Below are 23092 nucleotides of genomic sequence, written 5' to 3'. Positions count from 1 at the left end.
TACATCCCGACACACAATATATAAGTGAGGTGTTCATCAGGCTCTACCCTTTGGGTAACTGCTTCCGAAGGTGGTTAAGAGAGAAATCTTAATGTAGGTAATATGATTTCAGGCCTAGAAATCTGAATGTCAGGATTCTGACTCCACCTTATCCTGTGACTTGGGATCCCTTCCCCTTTGATTTGCCTTGATTTTCCTGTGTGTGAAATGGGAAAGACAAAGCCAGGGTCATATGGTGCATTATTTCATTAGACACTTTGGAAATTATAAAGAAGAAAGAACCTATAAGAAGCTCTTAAGATTAATACATTGCCCTATTCAGCATGACCATGTGCCTAGATTTAATGCAAATCCCTTTAGTGAAGTTGGAAGCTGAAAATAAAGCAATTGCACAAAGGAAAGGCTAGATAGGAAGTTGTTTTCCCTGCTACAGTAGTGGTTTCATGGTTAGAGACGGAGGCTTTTGCCCTGTCTGTATCACTGGCTTTTCTTTCTGCCATGCCTAGAGGTGATGTCACTGCCACCAGCTGTTTGGGCTATCTGGAGCCATCTCCTTGACAACAGCCATTCTGCCACAAAGCTGGCATTATTATTTCATTGGACAAGCTCACAATAAATGGCTGGAAGTAGTTTGTACCCAGATGTTTTTCATTTGGGTGGAACGTTTCTGGTTTTAGCAGCTGAAGACAGTTGTTTTGCTATTACAAACAGCAGAAATAACTTTTTACAGATCAACACATTCACATTGCTACTTTTCACTGTTCCATTTTCTCCTCATGACACGTGAAGTAGATGGGATGATTGCCCAGCTCTACAGAGGAGGAATGCTATAGTTTAGATCTTAAATTTCCCCCAAGACCCATATGTCAAAGATTTGGTCCCCAGGCCAAGGGACTATCTGGAGATGGTGGAACCTTTAAGAGGTGAAGCCTACTTGGGGGAATTTAAGTTACTGAGGTGCCTCTTAAAAGGGACTTTAGGACCCTGGCCACTCTTTCTCTTTGTTTCCTGGCCACCATGAAATGAGCAGCTCCTTTACCACAGGCTCCCAGCATGATGTGTGTTACACATTTCATCACAGTAACAGAAAACTAAACAAAGAAACTAAGATTCAGAGAGAGAAAGAAATTTGCCATAGGTCACATTTTTTTCTTTCCTTCTTTCTTAGCTTTTCACTTAGAAATCACTTCAGACTTAGAAAAATGTTTCCAACTTACTTAATATGTAAAAATAATGGCCTTAACTTACTATACCAGCCTACAGATTTTTAAAATGTGAATTTTCTTTTCATATTTACTAGTAGTAGAAAAGTGGAAAAGCAATTTTTATATTTTTATAAGATAACTTATTTGGAGATTCGTGTTCCCTATTAGATAATCATGATCTTTCTCTTTGCCTTTATAAATGTAAGTAGCCATTCACATGTTTATTGACTGTTAAGAGGTTCTAGCATGTAGATATCTTGTCCAGCTGTTTGAAACAAAATAAAAAACTCAAAGTTAAAAAAAAAAGAAAAATGTTTCCAAAATAGTACAAACTTTCAGTTTCTTAAAATATTAACATCTTACATGAGCATAGTTGTTACAAATTACAATGAGACAATACTACTGACTACAGACTTTATTTGCATTTAATCAGTTTTGTCATTAATTTCCTTTTGCTGATCCAGGATCCAATCCAGTATTCCACATTGCATTTAGTTGTTACATCTCTTCTACTTCAGCAAACTATTGATCTACCTTATGTTGCTAAAGATTTATGTTTCATACATATATATATAAAAAACTGGAATTGTACAGTATGTACTTTTTGTGTCTATCTTCTCTGAATAGCAGGGAGTTTTAATTCCATATCCTAGGGTCTATCGTAGTGTCTGGCAGGTAATAGGTGTTCAATAAATGTTGGTGAAAGAGTGAATTAATAAATTTTTTTGGGGGGGTGCCAGGGATCAAACTCAAGACCTTGCACTTGTGAGGCAGGCGTGGTGCCACTGAGCTAAATCCCCAGCCCGAATTAATAAATCTTAACCAGAATTAATGAACTTATGCCCAAACACCTTTTTCTTCCTGGATAATGAAATATAAGATAGAAAAAGGCCCTCAGAGAGAATATTTAACCAAACTTCTTGGATATACCGGTGGAAAAACTACGTTCCAAATGGATTAATGGTCAGCCCAAGTTCACTGTAAACTTATAGCAGAGCATAGATTAGAGCCCAGTGTGCAGACTCCCAAGTCTGCAATTCCCTTCACAACATTCACTTTCCACATGCATATTTCAGTGGGACCACAGGATGCCTACAACATGTCACACTGTTTATTTCAGCCTCCTGGCACCAGACCACCCACTGAAAATTGCAGAAGCAGCAGCAATTCAACCTAGAAAATTCCTCATGTCACTCCAAATGTACCCAAAACCTAGGAGTGGCCTTACTGCAATCCTAAGTGGCAGATTGGTTTTCTAGTTAGAAAACAAGCCTCATGGTTCCTGATCCAATTCTCCATTCACTGAAGAAAGAATCATACTGCATGCTCTGTACTATTCTCACTGAAGATATCTTACATAAAAGAGAAAAAGAAACTGTAGTTCATTGTAGACCTTGTATGTGCCTGGTGTGTGCTTCACATGTAGGGTGTCACCTTACCTCACTGCAATTCTATGAGGTCACCATCCTTATTCCTTCTACAAGCAATGACAACAGGACTAAGACTTGTCTGTTGACTTGCCCAAAATTCTATAACTGTGAGCTGGAATAGGAAGCCATATCTCTATGCCTCAAAAGTAGATGTTCTTTGTACTAAAATCTATGATCTTTTAGAACCCAGAAAAAGAGCTTTTCTCTTAGTGTTTCAGTATGCATATTTTAATATCTTCTTAGTCAACTGGGAAGCTTATGACTGTTAGGTGTCAGTTGTTAATGTAGTCATTTTAGCCTAGATTTTCTGGTATATTTCTACTTTCTTTTTGTTATTCTTAACAAATACTTTAATCCTTAATCTAAAGGCTTGGTGATGTCTGTCTTTTTATACAAAAAGGTAAGGTAGAGATTATAAGTAAATGAAGTTAATTTTTTACCCAAGGCAATACCTGTTAACATTGCTATCTTTTCATTTTAATGGAAGGAAATACAAAATGTAACTATTGCCAAACTGCAATCCTTTTTTTTTTTTTCCAGAATTTAAAGGCGTCTCCAACTCAGACAATTTCTTTGGGGATTAATGGCCCATTGGAGTCTATAGAACTTGCTTAATTGTCCCCAAATTATTATCTCAACTAAAGCAGAATCATAATAGACAATCCTTAATGTCTTTATCCTTGTCTGGAAGAACCTCATCCATTGGCAAAAATAACTTCTTTAAATGAGGCTGGATCATCCCTGGGCCATAGTGATTAAAGACAACAATGGTTCATTTGGAAAATGTTTGGGGCAATTAAAAAGTTGAGATATAGCCTGTTGGTTCTGCAATCTACTGAAAATAAAGGCCAGAAGAGGAGGGCATCCAAAGCATGCATATATGAGGCTAGGTTGTCTTCCTATCCAGTTGGCACATGCTGCAATGTGTGAGGGTCTGCAGTCCTGTCCTTGGGGAAGGTCTCTGCACCAATGGAAAGAGATTCATCTGCACCATTTCACTGAAGGGAATTTTGCACTGTATGTTCCTGGGGTCAGTCAGAAACATCCTCACAAGTGACTTGGTGCTTCCCCCAAATAACTGTCAGTTTGGTTTTTGGTTTAAGCTTACACTAATTCAAAGCCTACAGATGGCAGTATACTTGTACATCTTTACTAATGATTCACTTATTCATTTACTAACATTTATTGAGCCTTTGGAGGGGGTACCAGGGTCCATGGTTGGCAATGAGGCTACAAAGATGAAGACAGTCCTGGGTCTCAAACTGAACAGATAATCTGGTAGTAGAGATAAAAGAGAAAGAAAAACTGTTTCTGTCCACTTTCACACACTTGGCTTATGATAGCAAAGTGTGCGGATTTTTTACACCAAGCAAGTCTCCAATTCTCTTTGGACACCAAATGGCCCAACTGGACAATTCAGTTCTGACACTGACAACTTAGAGATAACATCAGATCCTGCTGATTCAGGACACAGTTCCCATAGGACCATCCTACTTCTGATGCCAGTCAAGAAATGAGGCCTCTCATGCTTTGGAATAACTGGCGATAAATCAAGGGTTCCCATGACTCCTTCTGGTTTGATAATTTGCTAGAATAGATGTCAGAATTCAGGAAAACAGCTTACTTATGCATCTCTGTTTATTAGAAAGAACACAATTCAGGAACAGCCAAATGGGAGAAGTACATAAAGTTAGGTATAGGGGTGAGGGTGGAAGCAGAGCTTGATGCACAACCCTCCCAGCGCTTCCATGAGTTCACCAACCCGGAAGCTCTTCAGACTCCTTCAGTCAGGGTTTTTCTGGAGGCTGCATCACGTGGGCATGATTGACTGTTATCAGCCATCTGGGATTAAACTCAATCTGCAGCTCTTCTCCCTGCCCAGAGGTCGAAAGTTGAAAGATGGGGTAGAAAGTTCCAACCCTCTAATTGTGTTTTTGGTTCCTTTGCTCCTGCACCTCATCATTTTAGGAAGTTTCAAGGGATTTAAGGTCTCTGGCCAGGAGCCAGATAAAGACAAAAATATATATTTCTTATTACATCACAATATCACAAGAGAGTATCAGCATCATTGTCATCTATGGCATCTTTTTTATTATTAATAAATACCAGATTCTGTCGGATGCTTTTTCTGCATCTACTAAGATGATCACCACATGATTTCATTTTAAATGTTATGCCAACTTTGCACTCATGAGATAAAATCCAGCTGGATTTTTACTTTTTAAAAATATGTTGTATTTAATTTACTTATATTTCCTTAGAAATATTTACATTTATGTTCATGAGGGATATTGGTCTATGGTTTTCTTAAGATGTTTTTGTCTGGTTTTAGTATCAAGGTATTGCTGATCTCACAGAATAAGTTAGGAAACATTGCTTCCTCTTTAGTTTTTTTTCTGAGTGCATTTAAGCACAATGAGTAATATAATTTCATCTTTAAATGGTTCACTAGTGAAGCTATCTGGACCTGGAGTTTTATGAGAGGTTTTTTTAACTACAAATTTGATTTTTATAACAGATATGGGACCATTTAGATTATCTGTTTCTTTTTGGGTGAGCATAGTAGTCTATGTCTTTCAAGGAAACTTTCAGCTAAGCCATCAAATTTATTGGCGTAAATTTCCCTTATTATTCCTTTTAACATCTGTAGGATCCACAGTGATTTCCTCTCATTTCTGATATTGGATTTTTTTGTGTGTGTATCTTCTCCATCTCTTCTAATTTTCCTGATTATTTGGCTAGAAGCTTATTGGATTTCTAAAAAACAAACAAACAAAAAAACAAAAATTCAACCAACCAAACAAAAACTACACAGACACACACAAGAACTAACTTTCAGTCTATTTTATATTTTTTCTTCTGTTTTCTCTATTGTTTTCTATTTTACTTATTTTTGCCCTTTAGTTCTTATCTTCTGCTTATTTTGAAATTATTTGGCTCTTCCCCTTCTACTTTAAATTAGAAGCTTAGGATATTGATTTGAGATTTTTTCTCTTTTCTAATATAGTAATTTAGTGCTCTGAATTTGCCTCTAAGCACTGATTTAGCTGCATCCTACAAATTGGAAATGTTATGGTATTATTTTCATTTAGTTCAAACTATTTTCTAATCATTCTTCATTTGTTCTTTGGCCTATGTGTCACTTAGATATATGTAACTTTTCAAATACTTTGGAATTTCCCTGATACATAACTTCTAATTTAATTTCATTATAGTCAAATGTGTCATCTTTATTTTTAAGTTTATTGTATCTTATTTTATGGCCCATCTTGGTAAATGTTCCATGTGGATTGAAGGGAATGTACAAGGAGAGCTGATCAAAAATATGATTTTTATGAGGTGTGATAAAAAAATAAGGCAAATGTTGTTGCTGCCGCTGCTGCTGCAGCTGAGTGCCATCCAACAGAAAGGCAGGCTTGTAAAAACATTACTGTTTGTCCTCATTCACTTTATCCACCAGATCTGGCACCTGGGACTCTTCCCCAAAGTAAAAATGACCATGAGAGATAAACACTTTGAATGGATTCAAGACATCAAGGCAGCCACCACAGTACAAATAAAGACACTCACAAAAATGCACTTTCAGAACTGCTTCAGAGAGTGGTGAGAATGATGGCATTAATGGCAATATTTCTCTCACTGTGATATTTTTAAAATCTAAGCATTCACTGTATTTTGTGATCACATCCTGTATATAGCCTGCTATTGTGGGGTTGGGTGTTCTATGTCAATTAGGTCAAGTTGGTGACAGTGTTGTTCAAATTTTCTATACCCTTACTAGTTTTTGGTTTATTTATCCTACACATTGAGAGAGGTGTTGTACTCTCTAACTATAATTATGATTTTTTACCTATTTTTTCTTTTCACTATGATCAGTTTTTGCACATATATTTTGAAGCTTTGTTGTTAGGTGCATACACATTTAAAATTATATATACTTTTGATGAGTTTATTTTTACCATTATGAAATAAAATGTAGTGGATTGTTTGTTCTTTAGCACAGATATTATGAGCTATGGTATTTCCTTCTAAACATTTTCTTTATATGTATTTTTCACTGTAGTTGAAGTCATCCCATATCCATCAGTTCACATCCTATTAAGAATTTTCACCGTGAAATGTTACATGTATATCTCTGTGTTAACATATTGTTTAAAAAGAGTACAGTAAGTCCCCTGTGTCCACAGGTTTCACACCCACAAATTCGATCAATCATAGATAAAAAATGTTTTAAAAATATTGTCTGTATTGAATATGTACTGACATTTTGTCATTCTCCAAATAATACAGTGTAACAACTATTTACTTTTGCTTTATTAGAAATTATGAGTAATCTAAAGATGATTCAAAGTATATAGGAAGATATGCGTAGATTAGATGCAAATACTACACCATTTTATACTAGGGACTTGGGTGTCTGTAGATTTTGGTCCCTTAGAGAGTCCTGCAATCGATCCCCCATGAATACCAAGGAATGAATATACAGTGAAAATCCATGTGCCCAAACAGTTTAAGCAATGAATACTACCAATACATGTGAAGTCATCTGAGTCCTCTGTCCCCTTACAAAGTTGTGTGGGGTGCATGTGTGTACGCATGTGTGCGTGTGTGTGTGTGTGGTACTAACAATTGAACCCAGGCCCTTGACACATGCCAAGCAAGCACTCTAGCACTAAGCTACAAGCCTTGCTTATTTTTAGACTTTTTTTTTTTTTTTGGTAATGGGCATCAAACTCAGGACCTTGTGCTTGTGAGGCAGGCACCAGAACCACTGAGCTAAATCCCCGACCCAAGCCCTGCTTATTTTTATTATGAGCAGATCTTACTAGTTTGCCTGGCTGGCCTTAAATTTGTGATTCTCTGCTTCAGGGGTTAGTAGCTGAGATTACAAATGTGTGCCACTGAGCCTGAGTGCCTGACATATTTATTTTTGTATTAACCATTCCCCTGTTTTTATTTACGGGACACTCAAATGCATTTCTAAACAACATATTCTATTTCTCATTTTTTTCTTTCATGTAAATTATACTGTATATATTCTCTGTGACTTGCCTTTTTTGCTCAGCATTGTTTTTGAGATTCATCCATATTGATGAATATAGCTATGATTTATGCATTTTTCATTACTGCATAAAATTCTTGTCAAAGTATATGAATACACCACAATCTATCCATCCTTCTACTGACAAGACATTTAGGCTCTCTCCAATTATTGTGCTGTAACAAATAATGGTGCAATGAAGAATTTGAAATATAACTTCTGGTTCAAATACATAAAAGTTTCTTTAAACTATATGCCAGGAGTAGAATTCCATATACATCTTCAAATGCCCCATTTTTCTGTTTTTAATAATTCTTCCTAATATTTCTTAATGAATGTGTATTATCTCAAAAAGCATATGCATTAAACTACATCCTGATTGTCAAACATCTAGAATTTGTGCCTACTTTTTGCAACTCTATACACAACTCTGGAAAAGAAAATATTTTTTGTGCATAAGACTTTGCTTTTTAGGTCATTTTCTTATGAAGGATTCCCAGAAGTGAATTTTTTTGAACAAAGACCAACTTACCAACTATACCAATTCACATTCAATGAGAGGGTTTTTATTGCTGAAAAACCATGAAATAATTCCCATCCAAGCTGTTAATCCTTTTGAGACTATGATTAAAAGTATAGTTTCTCTCACCAGGAAAAAAAAAAGACACAATTTCATTCACAAACAAAACAACATACACTTTCAAGGCTTTCTCAGACTCTTTGAAGCCTATATGTTGATACCTCTTTGAATAACAAATACTATCTTTCATTTGCTCCAATTTGCATTGCTGTAACAAAATATCTGAGGCCTGTATTTCATTTAGATCACGATTCTGGAGATTCAAGAACATGGCGCCAATATCTACTGGGCTCTGGTGAGGGTCTCAAAGTGGATGGCATAACAATGGCAGGAGTGTGTTTGAAAATGACAAGCAGGACAGGTGGAAAAGGAATTCAGGGGAGAGCCAGCCTCACTTACAACAACCCACTTTTTTGGGACTTCCTATGAGAGCAGGAACACATTCCCTTGAGAAAAGCATCAATCCATCTTAAGACCTAATTACCTCTGGCTACACTCCATTTCTTTCTTTTTTCTTTTTTTTTTTTTGGTACCAGGGATCAAACTTGGGACCTTGCACTTGTGAGGCAGGCACCGGAACCACTGAGCTACATCCCCGGCTACACTCCATTTCTTAAAGGTTCCACCACCTCAGCATTGTCATGGTAGGACACAGACCTTCAGCACACATCTCTGTGGGACCAAACATAGCAGACCCACCCACTGCATATAAGATTTCTTACAATACTTCACCAAACGAGTTTATATACCAACTCTTGTATCAAGTGCCTTTCCTTTTAAATTACTATTTAGTGATCATCTACAACATACCATCAATATGCTAGATACCAGAGATAAAACAATAAATGCTCCTGACTTCAAGAATGCAGCATCTTGGGGAAGACAGAAATTTAAAATATTTACAATAAAATATCTGCAGAAAGAGTAGTATTCATTAGGAAAAATGGAGATACAAATTAAAGATTTATAAACTTTCCTTTATCAAGAGATTATAAAGGATGACTAAACATTCTCAACAATGTTACGGTAGAGGAAATAATAATATCAGTAAAGGGCTGGGGATTTAGCTCAGTGGTTCCGCTGCCTGCCTTGCAAGCACAAGGTCCTGAGTTCGATCCCCGGTAACAAAAAAAAAAAAATAATAATAATAATATCAGTAAAAGGGAAAAGACAATATAGCCTGGTATGTACAGGAAATTATACATAAATTTAATATAATCAAATTAGAATGGTAATGAATATGGGGAAGGGCTGAGACTCTTCCTTATTTGGGGCAGAGATTAAAAAGACAATATTGCCATATATAATTTTAGCAGTTGGACTGACAACACAAAGGAAAACAGATTTCCTCCCAAACACTTCCTTTATTACCCAAACCTACTCTTAATATATACAAAGAGACAGTTTGCCTATTTTTTTTGCAACTCTGCAATGTGGTGTGCAATTTAGAATGTAAGATCTAAAATCTATACAATCAAACAACACATTTTCAGTTGAACATTGTTCATGGCTTTCATTTTGTAAGCAAAAGTATTCTCTTGAAAAACATTTTGTTGTTTTTAATTTAGCTCATTTAAAAAAATATAACTAAGCACAATGATTACTTTGATGTCACTGATTTAATTATAATAGAGCATGTGTAATGTGACATATGCTCATATGGAAAATTAATGTAATCAATTTTGATAATGCAGTGTAATAAATGTCTTTACTTGATATTTGCAGCAAAAGTATGAAAGTAATACTATAAAATGATGATTTTAACAACATTTTCTTCTTGGTGTAGTAAATTTGTGTATGCATTTACTCTCTTGAAATTCTAATTTGTTTGATTTTTATCACAATTAATTCTATTCCCTTAGGATAATACCCAATTCATATACATCATGGAACCACATGTATAAATACATAAGGTATAATTATAAAGTTATAAAACCTATTTTCTTGTATGACAAGAAAAAACCCAAATTTTAAGATTTAAATACCAATCAACTTAAGTTGAATAAATCAATTCAAGTTCATAAAACTATCAGCACAAACAAATGCTGGACTTATTTTTTCTTCTTTTCCAAAGCACCCTTTGGGTTTGTAGATGAGTGTTCCATTAAATATTGTATAGCTTTATCAAAATAAAAGATAGTCAAGCATACCTTTAAAAAATAAAAAATATGGGGCCCAGGGATTTAGCTCAGTGGTTTTGCTGCCTGCTGTGCAAGCACAAGGACCCGAGTTTGATCCCCGGTACCAAAAAAAAAAAAAATTGGGCTGGGGATTTATCTCAGTGGTGCCACCACCTGCCTTGCAAGCGCAGGGTCCTGAGTTCGATCCCCAGTACCAAAAAAATAAATAAATAAATAAATAAATATTAAAATTAAAAATATGTACTCTCATTATGGGTTACCTAGTAAGTACTTAGAACATGACTTACTTTAAGATTTATACTAAAGAAAGGAATTTTTACACGTGTGAAAAAGAAATCCGAAAGGAATAATATTTCTCTATAAATTTTATTTTATTTTATTTTTTGGTACTGGGGATCGAACTCAGGACCTTATGCTTGCAAAGCAAGGAGCGGAACCACTGAGCTAAATCCCCAGCCCACAGAAAGTTCTTTTTTTTTTTTTGGTACCGGGGATCAAACTCGGGTCATTTGCGCTTGCGCAGCAGGCGGCGAAACCACTGAGCTAAATCCCTGGCGTCTCTATAAAATTTTTATGGAAATCCCAATGGACTCCATAGGAGACAGGCAAAAGCATCAATAAGCATATAGGTTAATATGTTTTCTTCTGGGAGTTTTGCTTGTTTGAAGAGAGGAAATATTCTTCAAGTGATATTTCCCCCCCCAAGTGGGAAACATTCTTTAAATGAACTTAAAAGTACAAGATTAACACATGAAGGGTTCAGAGACTTTCAGGAAATGAGTTGATAATAAATGACCTTTAGTATATGTATGTGTATATACATAAAGACTTCTAACAATTCTGGCCACATAAGAAAGTAAAACAACAATCTACAATAGGTACAAATTATATACATTTATTAATAATTTTAAATAACACTCTTGTATAAATTCTTTCATATATTCAAATCATACACAAATTTAGAAATGTATCATGAAGCCGAGTACAGCATATGTATGAGACATATTTTTAAAATTTGTGTTAGAATTTTAGTGACATAAATAAAGTTTAATGTTTCAGAAACATTCTCTAATTTCTTGGGCTTAAATTTAACTTATTACAGAGTGCTTGTGCCTAGCATTAATGCTTCACTTAAGAATCAGTTAGTCTTTGGACTAACTTAAATCTGAAGCCCTGGGCTCACATTCTATGGGTGCTGATGCAGTTACTGCGTATGCATAAGTAATAAGATTCTCAATTGCCTTGGAAAAAGCATCATTCAATCACTGAAGTGTTAATGATTCATAACCTTTAATCCATTTGATATTATATGACCTTTCCAGATGAATTAGTGTGTTCTTCCTGCTTTCCCCTTGGCATAGTCACTGGCTCAGGGATAAAGAGAAAAATGAATTTACCTTCTATTACCACACACACACACACACACACACACACACACATCAAACCCATTTTAACTCCCAAATTCCCTACTATCAATATCACAGCAGATCAAAGGTTCTTTGTGACTGAGACCAGAAAGAATTTCCTTGCCCTAACAGGTTATACTGTGTTACTTTTTCTTTCTCTGAGCATTTTGTCAGAGAAGTTTTATTGAGATGCAGAAATTCAACTCCTACTCACATACCCCAAAATATAAGAACCAGGGAATATTCAGTATATGTGGTGTTATGTTCACCAGATATCCTACAAAAAGAATGGGACCAATGGGAAATGATCTAATAACCCAGTTTCAGTTAAATGTATCAAGGGAAGTACCACTGCTTAACCTCTCTGCTTCCACAACAACACAAGGAAGACTAATGTCTTGAAGGCGCTCAGCTGACAAAAACAAACTGGTAGGTCAGTGAGTATTGTTTTCATGGCCAATTACCCTGGGAAAATCTGAGACTTCTATAAATCCTGTCCAAAAAAAAAATCTTTCTTTTCCCATCCCATGTCTGCTTTGTTCTCCTTTCTTAAAATCCAGGTATCCCTAGAGAAAATTATAAACTAGGTCCATAGGAGCTTTATTATCATTTTTTCTCTACAGTTGGAGAAATTCCATTAATAACAAAGCCCTAGAGGTAGAGTGGAGAAATGGAGGAAGTAAGGGCCACAAAGACATACTGAACACTTTGTAAAGGATCTATCAGAAATGCTTATGGGCTTATTAAAACAAATTAATGAAGATAAAAGTATCACTTAACAGCAGTACTGTATTTTATTTCTCAGTAAGATTCACATTGTCTTATTTTTAAAAACCACACATTTCTAATCCTTAGACAGAAATTCTTCTAATAGTAGGATCTCTAAAGGACTGTTGCTGGACACTGTAGTTCATGGGGATTTTAGAAGAATGAATATTGTGCAGAGTCTTTCAGACTAGTTTTCTAGTTTGATTTCAGTGATAGGTGAACTCATGATTGATTTCTATTTCAGAGCAAGATAATTTCCACAAGCAAAGCCCTGGGTCATTAAAGAATATTATTCAAAACAAGTTTTAAGGCCTTAATTTTTCTTCCATTGGAAAAAACTAAGACTATGACCTAGGATCTGTTCATTAGTATGTAAAAGTAAATGGTCTTTGTGATTCAATTTTTGCAATTTCTTTAAGGTCTATTTCAAGGAATCTCTACATGGCCAGAATACTATTTGACTTTGGGTCTTAGACTCCAACCCTCTTTTCTTTATTGGGTTAACTTCTGTTTAACAAATGTTTATTCCTCACCAGCCTCAATTCAATCCTGATTTTTTTCAGGGGGTAGGGTGTCCAGGAGAAAGGCAGCTATGCCACTTTGCACAATTCCTTGGAATTCTGCAGTGCATGGCCTATACATGCCTATGCAGCAACCGCTAAAGGAAGAAAATTTTCCCTCCTTCCTTGGGGGAATGATTCACTTTAAAAAAACACAAACTGGAAGCCTTGTTTTCTTATCATGAATACTGGCTTCAGATTCTAATCTTCCTGTATTCTTTCCACGAAGTTCTTCATAGCTGTTTATCCCTGAATTGTATCTTGGAGTTACAAAAACTACAGAAAGTTCCACAGATGGGACTATTCCTCCTAGCCCATTTGTGCCCATAGCTAGGCAAATTTTACACTAGGTGTATAGTTAAAATCTTATGTGCTACAGAGTTGGGAGTCCTGATTCTGAGCCTATGACACACATCATGCAGCCGTGAAGAACATATTTAGCCCCTCGGTGCCTCAGTCTTCTCATCTATAATATGGGTAGAGTAATTACTTCCTTAGGGGGCTATCATGAGAAACAAAGAACATACATACTGAAAAGTGACTTGTAAACTACAAAGGACAGGAGAAATGCTAATAATTTTAATATAATATAATGTCTACTCTTGTGAGCAATGGGCAAGCACCCTCAGGTTACCAGAAACAAATTATCTGTCTATGCATTCTCTAGAACAGCATGCAAGCCCTGAGAACAACTTAGAGGTCTCCTATAGAGGGTGACAAATTCTAGGTTCTTCTCTGGGGAAGTTGGGCCAACAGGTCAACTTGATTTCTAGGTCTAATCCAGTAAGAAGTTCTTACTTTTTGCTAACCACTTCACAGTTTGCCGTTCCTCTTAATAAATAATCTATATTTGACTTCTGGCCACCATTCTAGGCTTGCTTATTCCACAATTCTGTCAATATAATAGATGAGAGCAAGAATACTTGACTTTTAGGTGGAAAATTGAATGTAAAAGCAAGGACTAACTATATATCAACTACAGAGCTACCCTCTAGCCAAAAAGAAGACAGTGGAAGAGCTACAGCACTGCAGAGAGATGGAATACACCTCATGGCAAATGAGTGATGGGCTATGTTTAAATATAGGAGGTTTTCTAGTTAGGAGCAGAGATGAGAAAGATATAAACATTTCACAGGCATGGAAACTAGAGATCCCAAGTGATATGATGGCTTTTCTTTTGGAGCTCAAAGATGTCTGTCCTTTGGAAGACTATCTTTTACATTCAAGAAAAAAATATTTTAATGAGGATATGTTTTATATTAACTTATGTAAAATATCAAGTGGCCAGTACCTAATTAAGTGAGTATTTTGGAGAATGCAGCCTGTGTCCCAGCTTAATAATTACTGGCTTCAAAACCTATTGCTTGAATCTATAGTAAATCGAAGAGCACATAACTCTACTTTTAGGTTGAGAAAGGAAAGGATTAGAAATATTCAACTGCTTATAAATTTTAACAATGTCCAAAGAGGGACTAAAAATGACGGATGCTCACCAGAGTCCCAGCTCTAGCAATATTGCCATCTATTTTACAGTATTTTAACCAATCTCTGTATTTCCTTTTTACAACACCATTAACTGCTGTACAAATAAATTCTAGATGATAAAATATGACATGTTTTTTACAAATAGATACAAATACAACATTGACCAGATATGCTACATTAACTATGTACACCTTACTTCTTTAGAGGCAGGAATGTGCCTTATTTTTAGACAATTTATCATTTACACTGAGCCCCTGAGGAGGACCTTCAGCTTCCTGCTCCCCCAATGCTGCCTTCTGCTCTCTACTGTGATTTTATCCTGTACTTTAATCCTATCACTGAGCAAGAATCCTAAGAGGAAAAATCAAGCCCTTCTAAAGACCTTCTTGGGACTTTTCTGCCCTTATTCTAGAAACAATCAAGACTGTTTATTATGATATAGCCTAGACACCAGCTTTTCCTTAATGATGTGTACATTTTAGTACAGTAAAATGAATATAATCCCTGACCTTCCTTTAAAAAAGAATGTGTTTCAGGAATGGAGATGAAGTCTTCCAGCAGTCAGTCCTTTCCCCTCCACATCCATCATCCTGGTACCGCTGGTGAGGTGAACACTCCCCAGTAGTCTATTTGGAGGTCAAAGTGGATTTGGGCAGCACTATGGGGTTCAGCCTTTCCATACTCCCATGTAGTTTGGTACAAAAATATACTTTACTTCAAGTTCTTAACAACAGTGAATGCTTATGATCTTCATGGGAAAACTAAGAGCAATAGATAGGCTAAGAACATGACAAATTTGTACCTGAAAATTTCAGATGCACTATTTTTGCCTTTGCTTTCTCAGCAAACTCTACCCAGGCTTTGTCTGGCCCAGGGGCCAAAGCTGTCTTAGAAAGCACTGTGGCTTAGCAATTCAGGAGAACACTTCTAGCTCCTTAGGCTTTGTAGTTATGTATGGGTGTCGTCAGGGTCAGTTGCCCATTGGGAGCCACTTCATTGCCGTCGTCTTCCAACAATCCTGACACATCGGCATTGGGAATGCTGTCGTGGTAGCTGCTGAAACTGATATTGTCTTCTTTCAGCTCGATGGTCCAAAAAGGGGCATTGAGTTTCCGGTTTTGGTACTCACGGTACATGTATACAGCCCCCACAAATCCCATTAACAATACAACCACAATGATAATGACTGTCAAAATGATGATGTTAAATTGAGTCCATGACACATCAGCTAAAGCTGACGTGCTGTTTTCAGAAGAGCTTACTGAAAAGATAGTCTGCAGGGTTGTGGGGGTAAATGTACTATTTATAACAGGGGTGGGCACTGATGTAGTCAAAGAGGCATTGGAAACCAAAATGGTAGAACCTTCAGGTGTTGGAACAATAACTTCTGAAAATAAAAACAGAGAATGAAATGTAAAAGACAAAATTATCTAGTTTTGAGAAACAATGAAAGAAATACACATGGGAGTGGAAGTTGATATGGGATGTTGACATAGGACTCTGCTTTAAGGTAATTCAAGTTAAAAATAATTTTAAAGATACATAGTGATAAGAATCAGGGTCTGGAAAATCAGATTATTATACCCATGGATGTTCACTAATGTGAATAATATCTATACTAAAATCTTTGAGAAAATTCCAGTGTTAGAGTTTTCCATCCTCCTCCCTTCATGGATGGAGTTGTAAAAATTCCTTCAAAAGCAGTAAATATGTCACTATTAAATTCTAAATCACATGTTTAAGAGTGACAGGGATAGATGGCAATAATTGGAACTAAAATAAGTCCAAGGCGTTTTATGTCATTTTATAAAGGGAAATTTCTCCTCAAAAGAGATATACAGAAAACTGTATGTTTTGCTACATTTGAAAAATACAATTTAAAGGCTCAAAGTTGATGTCATCCAAGAGAAAAAACAGCTTTACTTTAATTCCATATGTAGTAATTCTTCCTTTGTACGGATTATAGCTATTTTATAGTTAACGTAGTATACTTTGTACTTTTAATGAAGGCACAGCTCAGTAGAAAACCAAAGGCTTTGGACTCACAACTGTGTTGCTAAAGATAAGTCAATCTTTTTAAAACTCAGGTTCTTCATCTGTTAAATGAGAATAATAATGTCTACTCATGTCCTCATGATGAGTTCAATGAGCTAATGCACTCACTGTACAGCATTATCACAGTTGATTCTTACAGTGCTTGGCATGTGGTACTCAATGAAATTATTATTCATCACCACAGTCAGCCAGATCAATGTATTCTAAAGGGAGGCAAACTTTACATTACCTAATAATTAACAAAAATCATCACGGTCCAATCACAGGACAAAGTGTTCCTTGGTATGAATAAGGTATGCCTCCCAAATGGGAAAAACAATTGAGTGGCAGGGTGTATTAGTGATAGGGTTCAATCTGAATCTTTTTTTTTTTTTTCGGTACCAGGGATCAAACTCGGGACCTTCCGCTTGCGAGGCAGGCAGAGGAACCACTGAGCTAAATTCCCAGCTCCTCAATCTGAATCTTTTAGCCTCAATCACAACAGTATAGGGACATCAAGAAAAAGGCAGAAAGATGGCACCTGCCACAGAAAAAGTGTACATCAGCCTAATATTCAGCACCTGTTAGCATATCAAAAAGAGGTTTGTAGAAATGCATGGATCAATCTCTCTGTAACCTAATAATTTCTGAATATATAATGCATAACTTATCCTGAATTTATAATCATTAATTTCTTATAAATCCCTACTGAACTTCCCTATAAGAAATACTTTGAGTAACTTTTCCTTTTAAAAATCAAAAAGAATATTAACATTATTTTTGCCATCACACATAGAGCAACTTAGTCTCAAAGTCAGGAAAGATGTTGGAATTAACTCCACTTTTTCAGCTGGAACTTCTAACCAGAGTATAGGACCCTACTTGAAAAGAACTTTGATGATCACTGGAAGTGATGAGAATAAAGGAAGCAGAAGATAAAAGAAATGACAGGACTTTTTAGTTATTAACATAAAAATAAAAATAGATGAAAGAAAAATTTGAGAACACTTAGTCTCACTATTGTAATGACTTTGTCTTGATCCGCAAATTTCTGGAGTTGACTTTGGAGTATCAGGAGACAAGTAGAAAGGAAAGGAAACCTCTTTAGGCAAATATCTATCAAAATCTATTTCCAGAAACTCTTCTGCTGGGATTGGAAAGTTTTTATAAAGCTAAAGGTAGCCGTCCTGAAATTTTTTTCAGTGTTAAGCTTAGATACTAAATTTACAACCACAGGTGAAGTTTTACCTTTCTTGATGCAATGTCTCTCGATGTCTCGGACATAACCTTCTAGGCAGTTCTCACACCAAAACCCACTGGTGTTATGGAGGCAGTTGATACACTCACCACTCTCAGGCCTACAAATCTTTGGAGTTTTAATTGGGTCCACGTGGCCATGACATTGGCATGGTATACAGATGCTGTCAGAATTGTAATAGCCATTTTCACATTTATTGCAGTTCTGGCCTGTATATCCATCTTTACACTGGACACATTTAGGTTCCAATTCATCCAATTCTAAAAGAGAGAGAACATCAAAATAATTATGTAAATTCTCGAGCTATGATAAAAAATGTAAAAATAATTGTTTGTTCCCAAATAGATTGATAAACCCTCCCTACTATCTCTTCTCTTACCAACTCCTGTATGGTAAGAGACATACAGAATCAAACTAATATATCCTTTATATACTAATTTCCCAGCTTACTGTAGGAATGATGGAGTCATCCAGAAAACCTATTCAGGTAGAGGTAAAATAAAAACATGCTTACATCCAGAGACCAAATAATTGTGATATGTTGGTGTTCTCATATTCTTTATTCCTTCCTTTTGGTACATGGCAGGTTGCATAAAAAATGTCTTAACAAAAACTTTCTCTATGCCTTCCCTATGTAAAAGTTGATAGTCTCAGACTTCTATCCTTAGTCTCCTTCACTTCTCACTCTACTCATTCTCCATGAATGAGCTCATCCACTCACACGGTTGACAATTGCAGAATGTGTGTGTCTAGTCCATTTCTCTGTCTTTAATTCCAAACTACAAACTAACTGCCTGTGCACTAGGATCCACAAGTATCTCAAATTTAATATGAATGACACTGTCCTCCACATCCTCCCTTCCAAGTCTCCCTTCCAGCGTTCCACACCTCTGAACATCTGCCTACTTGCCTGAGCCAAACAACTAAGCACCATTTCTCAAGCTTCATTCACTATGATCTTCAGAGTAAATCTGAACATATTACTTCTCTAGAGAAAGCTCTTCAGGATTAGGTGAAAACTTAATAGAATTTTCAGTACCTTTCATAATTTGGCCCTTTCTCCCAACTCTTCTCACTTCACTTCACCTTCCACAGCACTCTCTGGTTCAAGCGTATTAAAAGACTTACGAGGACTCTCAAAGACTGCCTGTTCTTTCCTCTCTGAGCTTTCGCACATACTGCTTCCTCTTCACAGAACATCCTCTTGCCTTCCTACGCCTACTCCACCTCACAAATTCAAACTGCAGGAATTCACTCCAGTATCACCTTTTCTCAGCAGCATAAAAGGTTGTGCTTGATTCCCTCAGTTTGGATTAGGGCTAGTTTATGCTTACCTATAACATGCATCATCCTAAATTGTAATTATCGGATTACTTGTCTGTCTCTCCCATTAAACTATGAGCTATTTATTTTTCATCTTTATCTCTAATGCTTGACGTAGTGCCTGACACACAGTACATGTTTAATTTATGTCTAACTGAATGATTTCACCATAGGTAAAGGGAACATACCAACTCATACCTATGTGCTTCTTTTTTAAGTTGTCATATAATTTTAAATCAAGATTCTCAAAGACATTTGTAAATGATTTTTAAATAATCAATAAGTCATAATTTTATTTATCTGCTAAATTGATTTGTTCCTTTCTTAGAATTTACTAATTACACTAACAGAATCATGCTGTTATCTGAACACAAAGTAATTTTATTACAGAAAGACTAATTTATAGTGGTCATGAAATCTGTGGCAATTCATTATATCTCTGATGCTCTTTACAAAAATGAATTCTTATTTATTTTACGATTGCTTTTTAAGAAACAATTTTATATATAACATACTATAAATAGTTAAACTACTTAAAGTATATAACTCAATTTTTTGGTATATTCACACAGTTGCACAATTCATAATGAATTTTAATTTACCATTTACAATCCCAGTTGGTAGTGTGATGTCAATTTACTAAACTCTGCCCCTACAATTTTCCATGTTTCAAGTAAGGAGCTTAAATCAGAAATACTTAAGTTGCTTTTAGTCACAAAATGTGAAAATTGAATGAATTCGTAACTCATGCAGACAATGATATACAGAAAAATACTCTATGAAATACGTGTGTACTCCTGGTTCTCAAGAAACTCATGGCTCACAATGATATTATATTTTACAGCATTTTTGCACTTCAACAACATAGTTATAACAACTAATATGAAAAAAGTCCTGACAGTATAGATTGAAGGACCAAAATCAAGGTTTGTGAAAACCTTTCATGTCTGTCAAGTCAGACTAACCAGATCTCATGATACGAGATTCAAAAGCCCTGTCTCGGGTTTCATTCCTTCTCCCTTATGCTTTTATTTGTTTGTTACTTTGTTTGTTTTGTTTTTTGAGACAGGATCTCACTGTGTAGTTCAGAGTGGCCTTGAACTCACTAGGTAGCCTTGGCTGGCCTTGAACTTGTGACAATCCTCCTGCCTCAGCCTTCCAAGTATATTAGGAGTATAGGCATGTGCCACCATGCCTGGTTCTCCCATATACTTTTTTTTTTTTACCATTCTAAAGTAGTTCTTTGACCAAATCAGCTTTGTTAACATTCCTGTACTTGCGTCCTTATTGATTTCTTTATCTGAAATGTTTTTCCTTCTGTCCACACACTAAATGCCAACTTTCATCACAAGACTATCACCTCCTCTTGGAAGCCATTGCTGATATTCCCCCACTTGGGTGCTATTCTCTCCTGCAGCATCTACTACCCATAAACCCAGAGTGCACCTTGCATGTATTTGTACATTAGTTTCTTCACTAGAAATGGTGAGTTTTGAAAGCATCAAACTAATTGGCTGGATACATCTTACCCCTAGCCTGCATTTGAGCACAATATGTGTTTTGAAGTCAAAACTGGACTGGTCAAGTCCCTATTTAGTCTGGCTGTGACCTCTCATTTACTCTACATGGGTATATTTCTAGGTATCTCAATCCCCACTCTACTCTTCAAGATCCAGTTCAAATGTTACTTGCTCTATGGAGACTTTTTGAAACCTCCCAATGAGAAATTAACCTCCTTCTCCTAAGCTCTCATACTTCTAGTTTTGTACATATTATCACTTTCTACCCTGAGTTACAGTAGCCTCCCTTTCTACTCATGCAATATGTACTATTAGCATTAACCACACTACTGGATGTTAGGGTAGAGATCTAAAATGTCCCCCCAAAATCTCATGTGTTAAGAGATGAGGCCTGGTTGGAAGAGGGTGTCATTGGAGACTTGACCTGGAAGGCTGTATTCTTGTCCCTGACTCCTCCCTTCTCTCTCTGCTTCTTGGCCACCATGTGGTGAGCAGCTCTCCTCCACCTTGCCTTTCTACTACGCTGTTTCTGCCTTGGAGCCAGTCAAGCACAGACAGAACCCGCTAAAACTGTGAGGCAAAATAAACCTCTCCTCCTTGAAGTTGTGAGTGTCGAGTATTTTGTCCCAGGGACAGGAAAGTGACTTAAACATTGTAAATGGGGATAAAATCATTAAAAATCTAGCCGGGGATTTAGCTCAGTGGCACCACATCTGCCTCCCAAGCACAAGGTCCTGAGTTCAATCCCCAGTATCAAAAAAAAAAATCTAGACATGGTTTCTGCCCTTATAGAGCTTACAGTCCTGGGACAATGCATACAAGAACAAATGATTTCAAGCCTGTTTTTGTTAGCATCATCCCTCCATAGGGAAGGCTTCTAAAATTTAAATTTATTAATATTAAATTCAATATTTATCAATATTAAATTCAACAGTTATTTATGAAGCAACTATCAAAAGCGAAGTCCTGTGTTCAAAAGGAACACTATTCTAAGTGAGCCAAGGACCACTATTTATAATTACTATATTACTTATAATTACTATAAAGTTTTAAAATCTTAAACTTATTTGACAATAACAACAAATGAATATGCTTATAAAATAAGACAATAACTATAGAATTCTGATATTGTGGATGCAGATTTAAATGTTAATACATTACCTTTTCATATTCCTGACTATAAATAATAGTCCTCCTAATTAATCATAAATGGTTAAGATATACCTACATAAATGGTGATAATCAAGAAAGCATGTTATACAAGTAATACCCTTTTTATGAAAATTTTCCTGACATTCATTCTCATGTACAATGTAATACTCTTCCCTCTGTGCCCCATTATATCCTATAAATACTCATCTCACTTCTAATGCTTTCTTTGCGTTTTCCTCTCTCTCAGAACTTTTAGAATAAGGATCATATTTTATTTTTATATCTGTGTATCCCTTGTCTACTACGATGATAAGCATGAGCCAGGTGCTCAATTACTATTTGTAGAATAAATTTAAAAAACTATCAGACCTTCCCATGAAAAAAAATAAATGTGCCAGTTTCCATTACCAGCTACAGCAGCCACTTTTCAAGATGGCCTCTAAAGCTACCTGCCTCCTAGTATTCACACTCTTGTGAATACTCTGGATAAGACAGACATGTGCAACCAATAGGATATTGTGAAAAATCTCTATGATTTCAGAGGTGAGATTACAAAATATATTACAGCTTCCATTTTTCTCTTTCTTGGATCACTTACTCTCAGGGGAAGCTAGCTGTCATGTAGTAAGGACATTTAAATAGCTGAATGAAGAGGTCCGTATCACACAAGTAATAGAAGCCTTTTGTCTACAGCAACCATATGAGTAAGCCTTCTTAAAAGTAGAATGTGCGCTCCTAATTAAGCCCTAGATATCTTTTTTTTTTTTTTTTTTTTGCAGAACTGAGGATTGAATCTAGGGCCTTCTAACACCTTGATTCCAACCTCATGAGAAACCCCAAGCTAACACAAACAAAAGAAAAAATACATTAAACTTCACTGAAATTAGAACCTTTTGTACTGAAAAGGACATCATTAAGAAAGCAAAAAATTAAGGAATGGGGTACAAACAAATTTACAAATCATACCTATCCCCACAGTGCTGGGGATCAAACCCAGGGCCTTGCGAATGCTAGGCAAGCACTCTACCACTGAGTGGTACCCCCAGCCCCTAAAAATCATGTATCTTGGGCCGGGGATTTAGCTCAGTGGTTCCAGCGCCTGCTTCGCAAGCACAAGGTCCCGAGTTTGGTCCCCAGTACCAAAAAAAACCCCAAAAAAACAAAACAAACAAACAAACAAAAAATCATG

General features: G+C 36.1%; 1 protein-coding gene across 1 annotated transcript in view; it reads right to left on the bottom strand.

The window, feature by feature from the left end:
* Positions 1-12572: 12572 nt before the first annotated feature.
* The window catches only part of Megf9 (multiple EGF like domains 9), a 91639-nt gene continuing 81119 nt past the window's right edge, over positions 12573-23092 (bottom strand). The window contains 2 exon segments of the mRNA XM_004849471.3: positions 12573-16003; positions 17899-18168. Coding sequence (XP_004849528.2) covers positions 15552-16003; positions 17899-18168 — 722 coding nt within the window. The 3' untranslated portion in view covers positions 12573-15551.

Source organism: Heterocephalus glaber, unplaced genomic scaffold (assembly GCF_053883595.1).
Source record: "Heterocephalus glaber isolate CG9 unplaced genomic scaffold, H.glaber_assembly_v1.0 deba00001479, whole genome shotgun sequence".
NCBI lineage: Eukaryota > Metazoa > Chordata > Mammalia > Rodentia > Bathyergidae > Heterocephalus > Heterocephalus glaber.
Note: the sequence above shows the minus strand (reverse complement) of the source record. Positions and strands in the feature narration are given on the sequence as shown.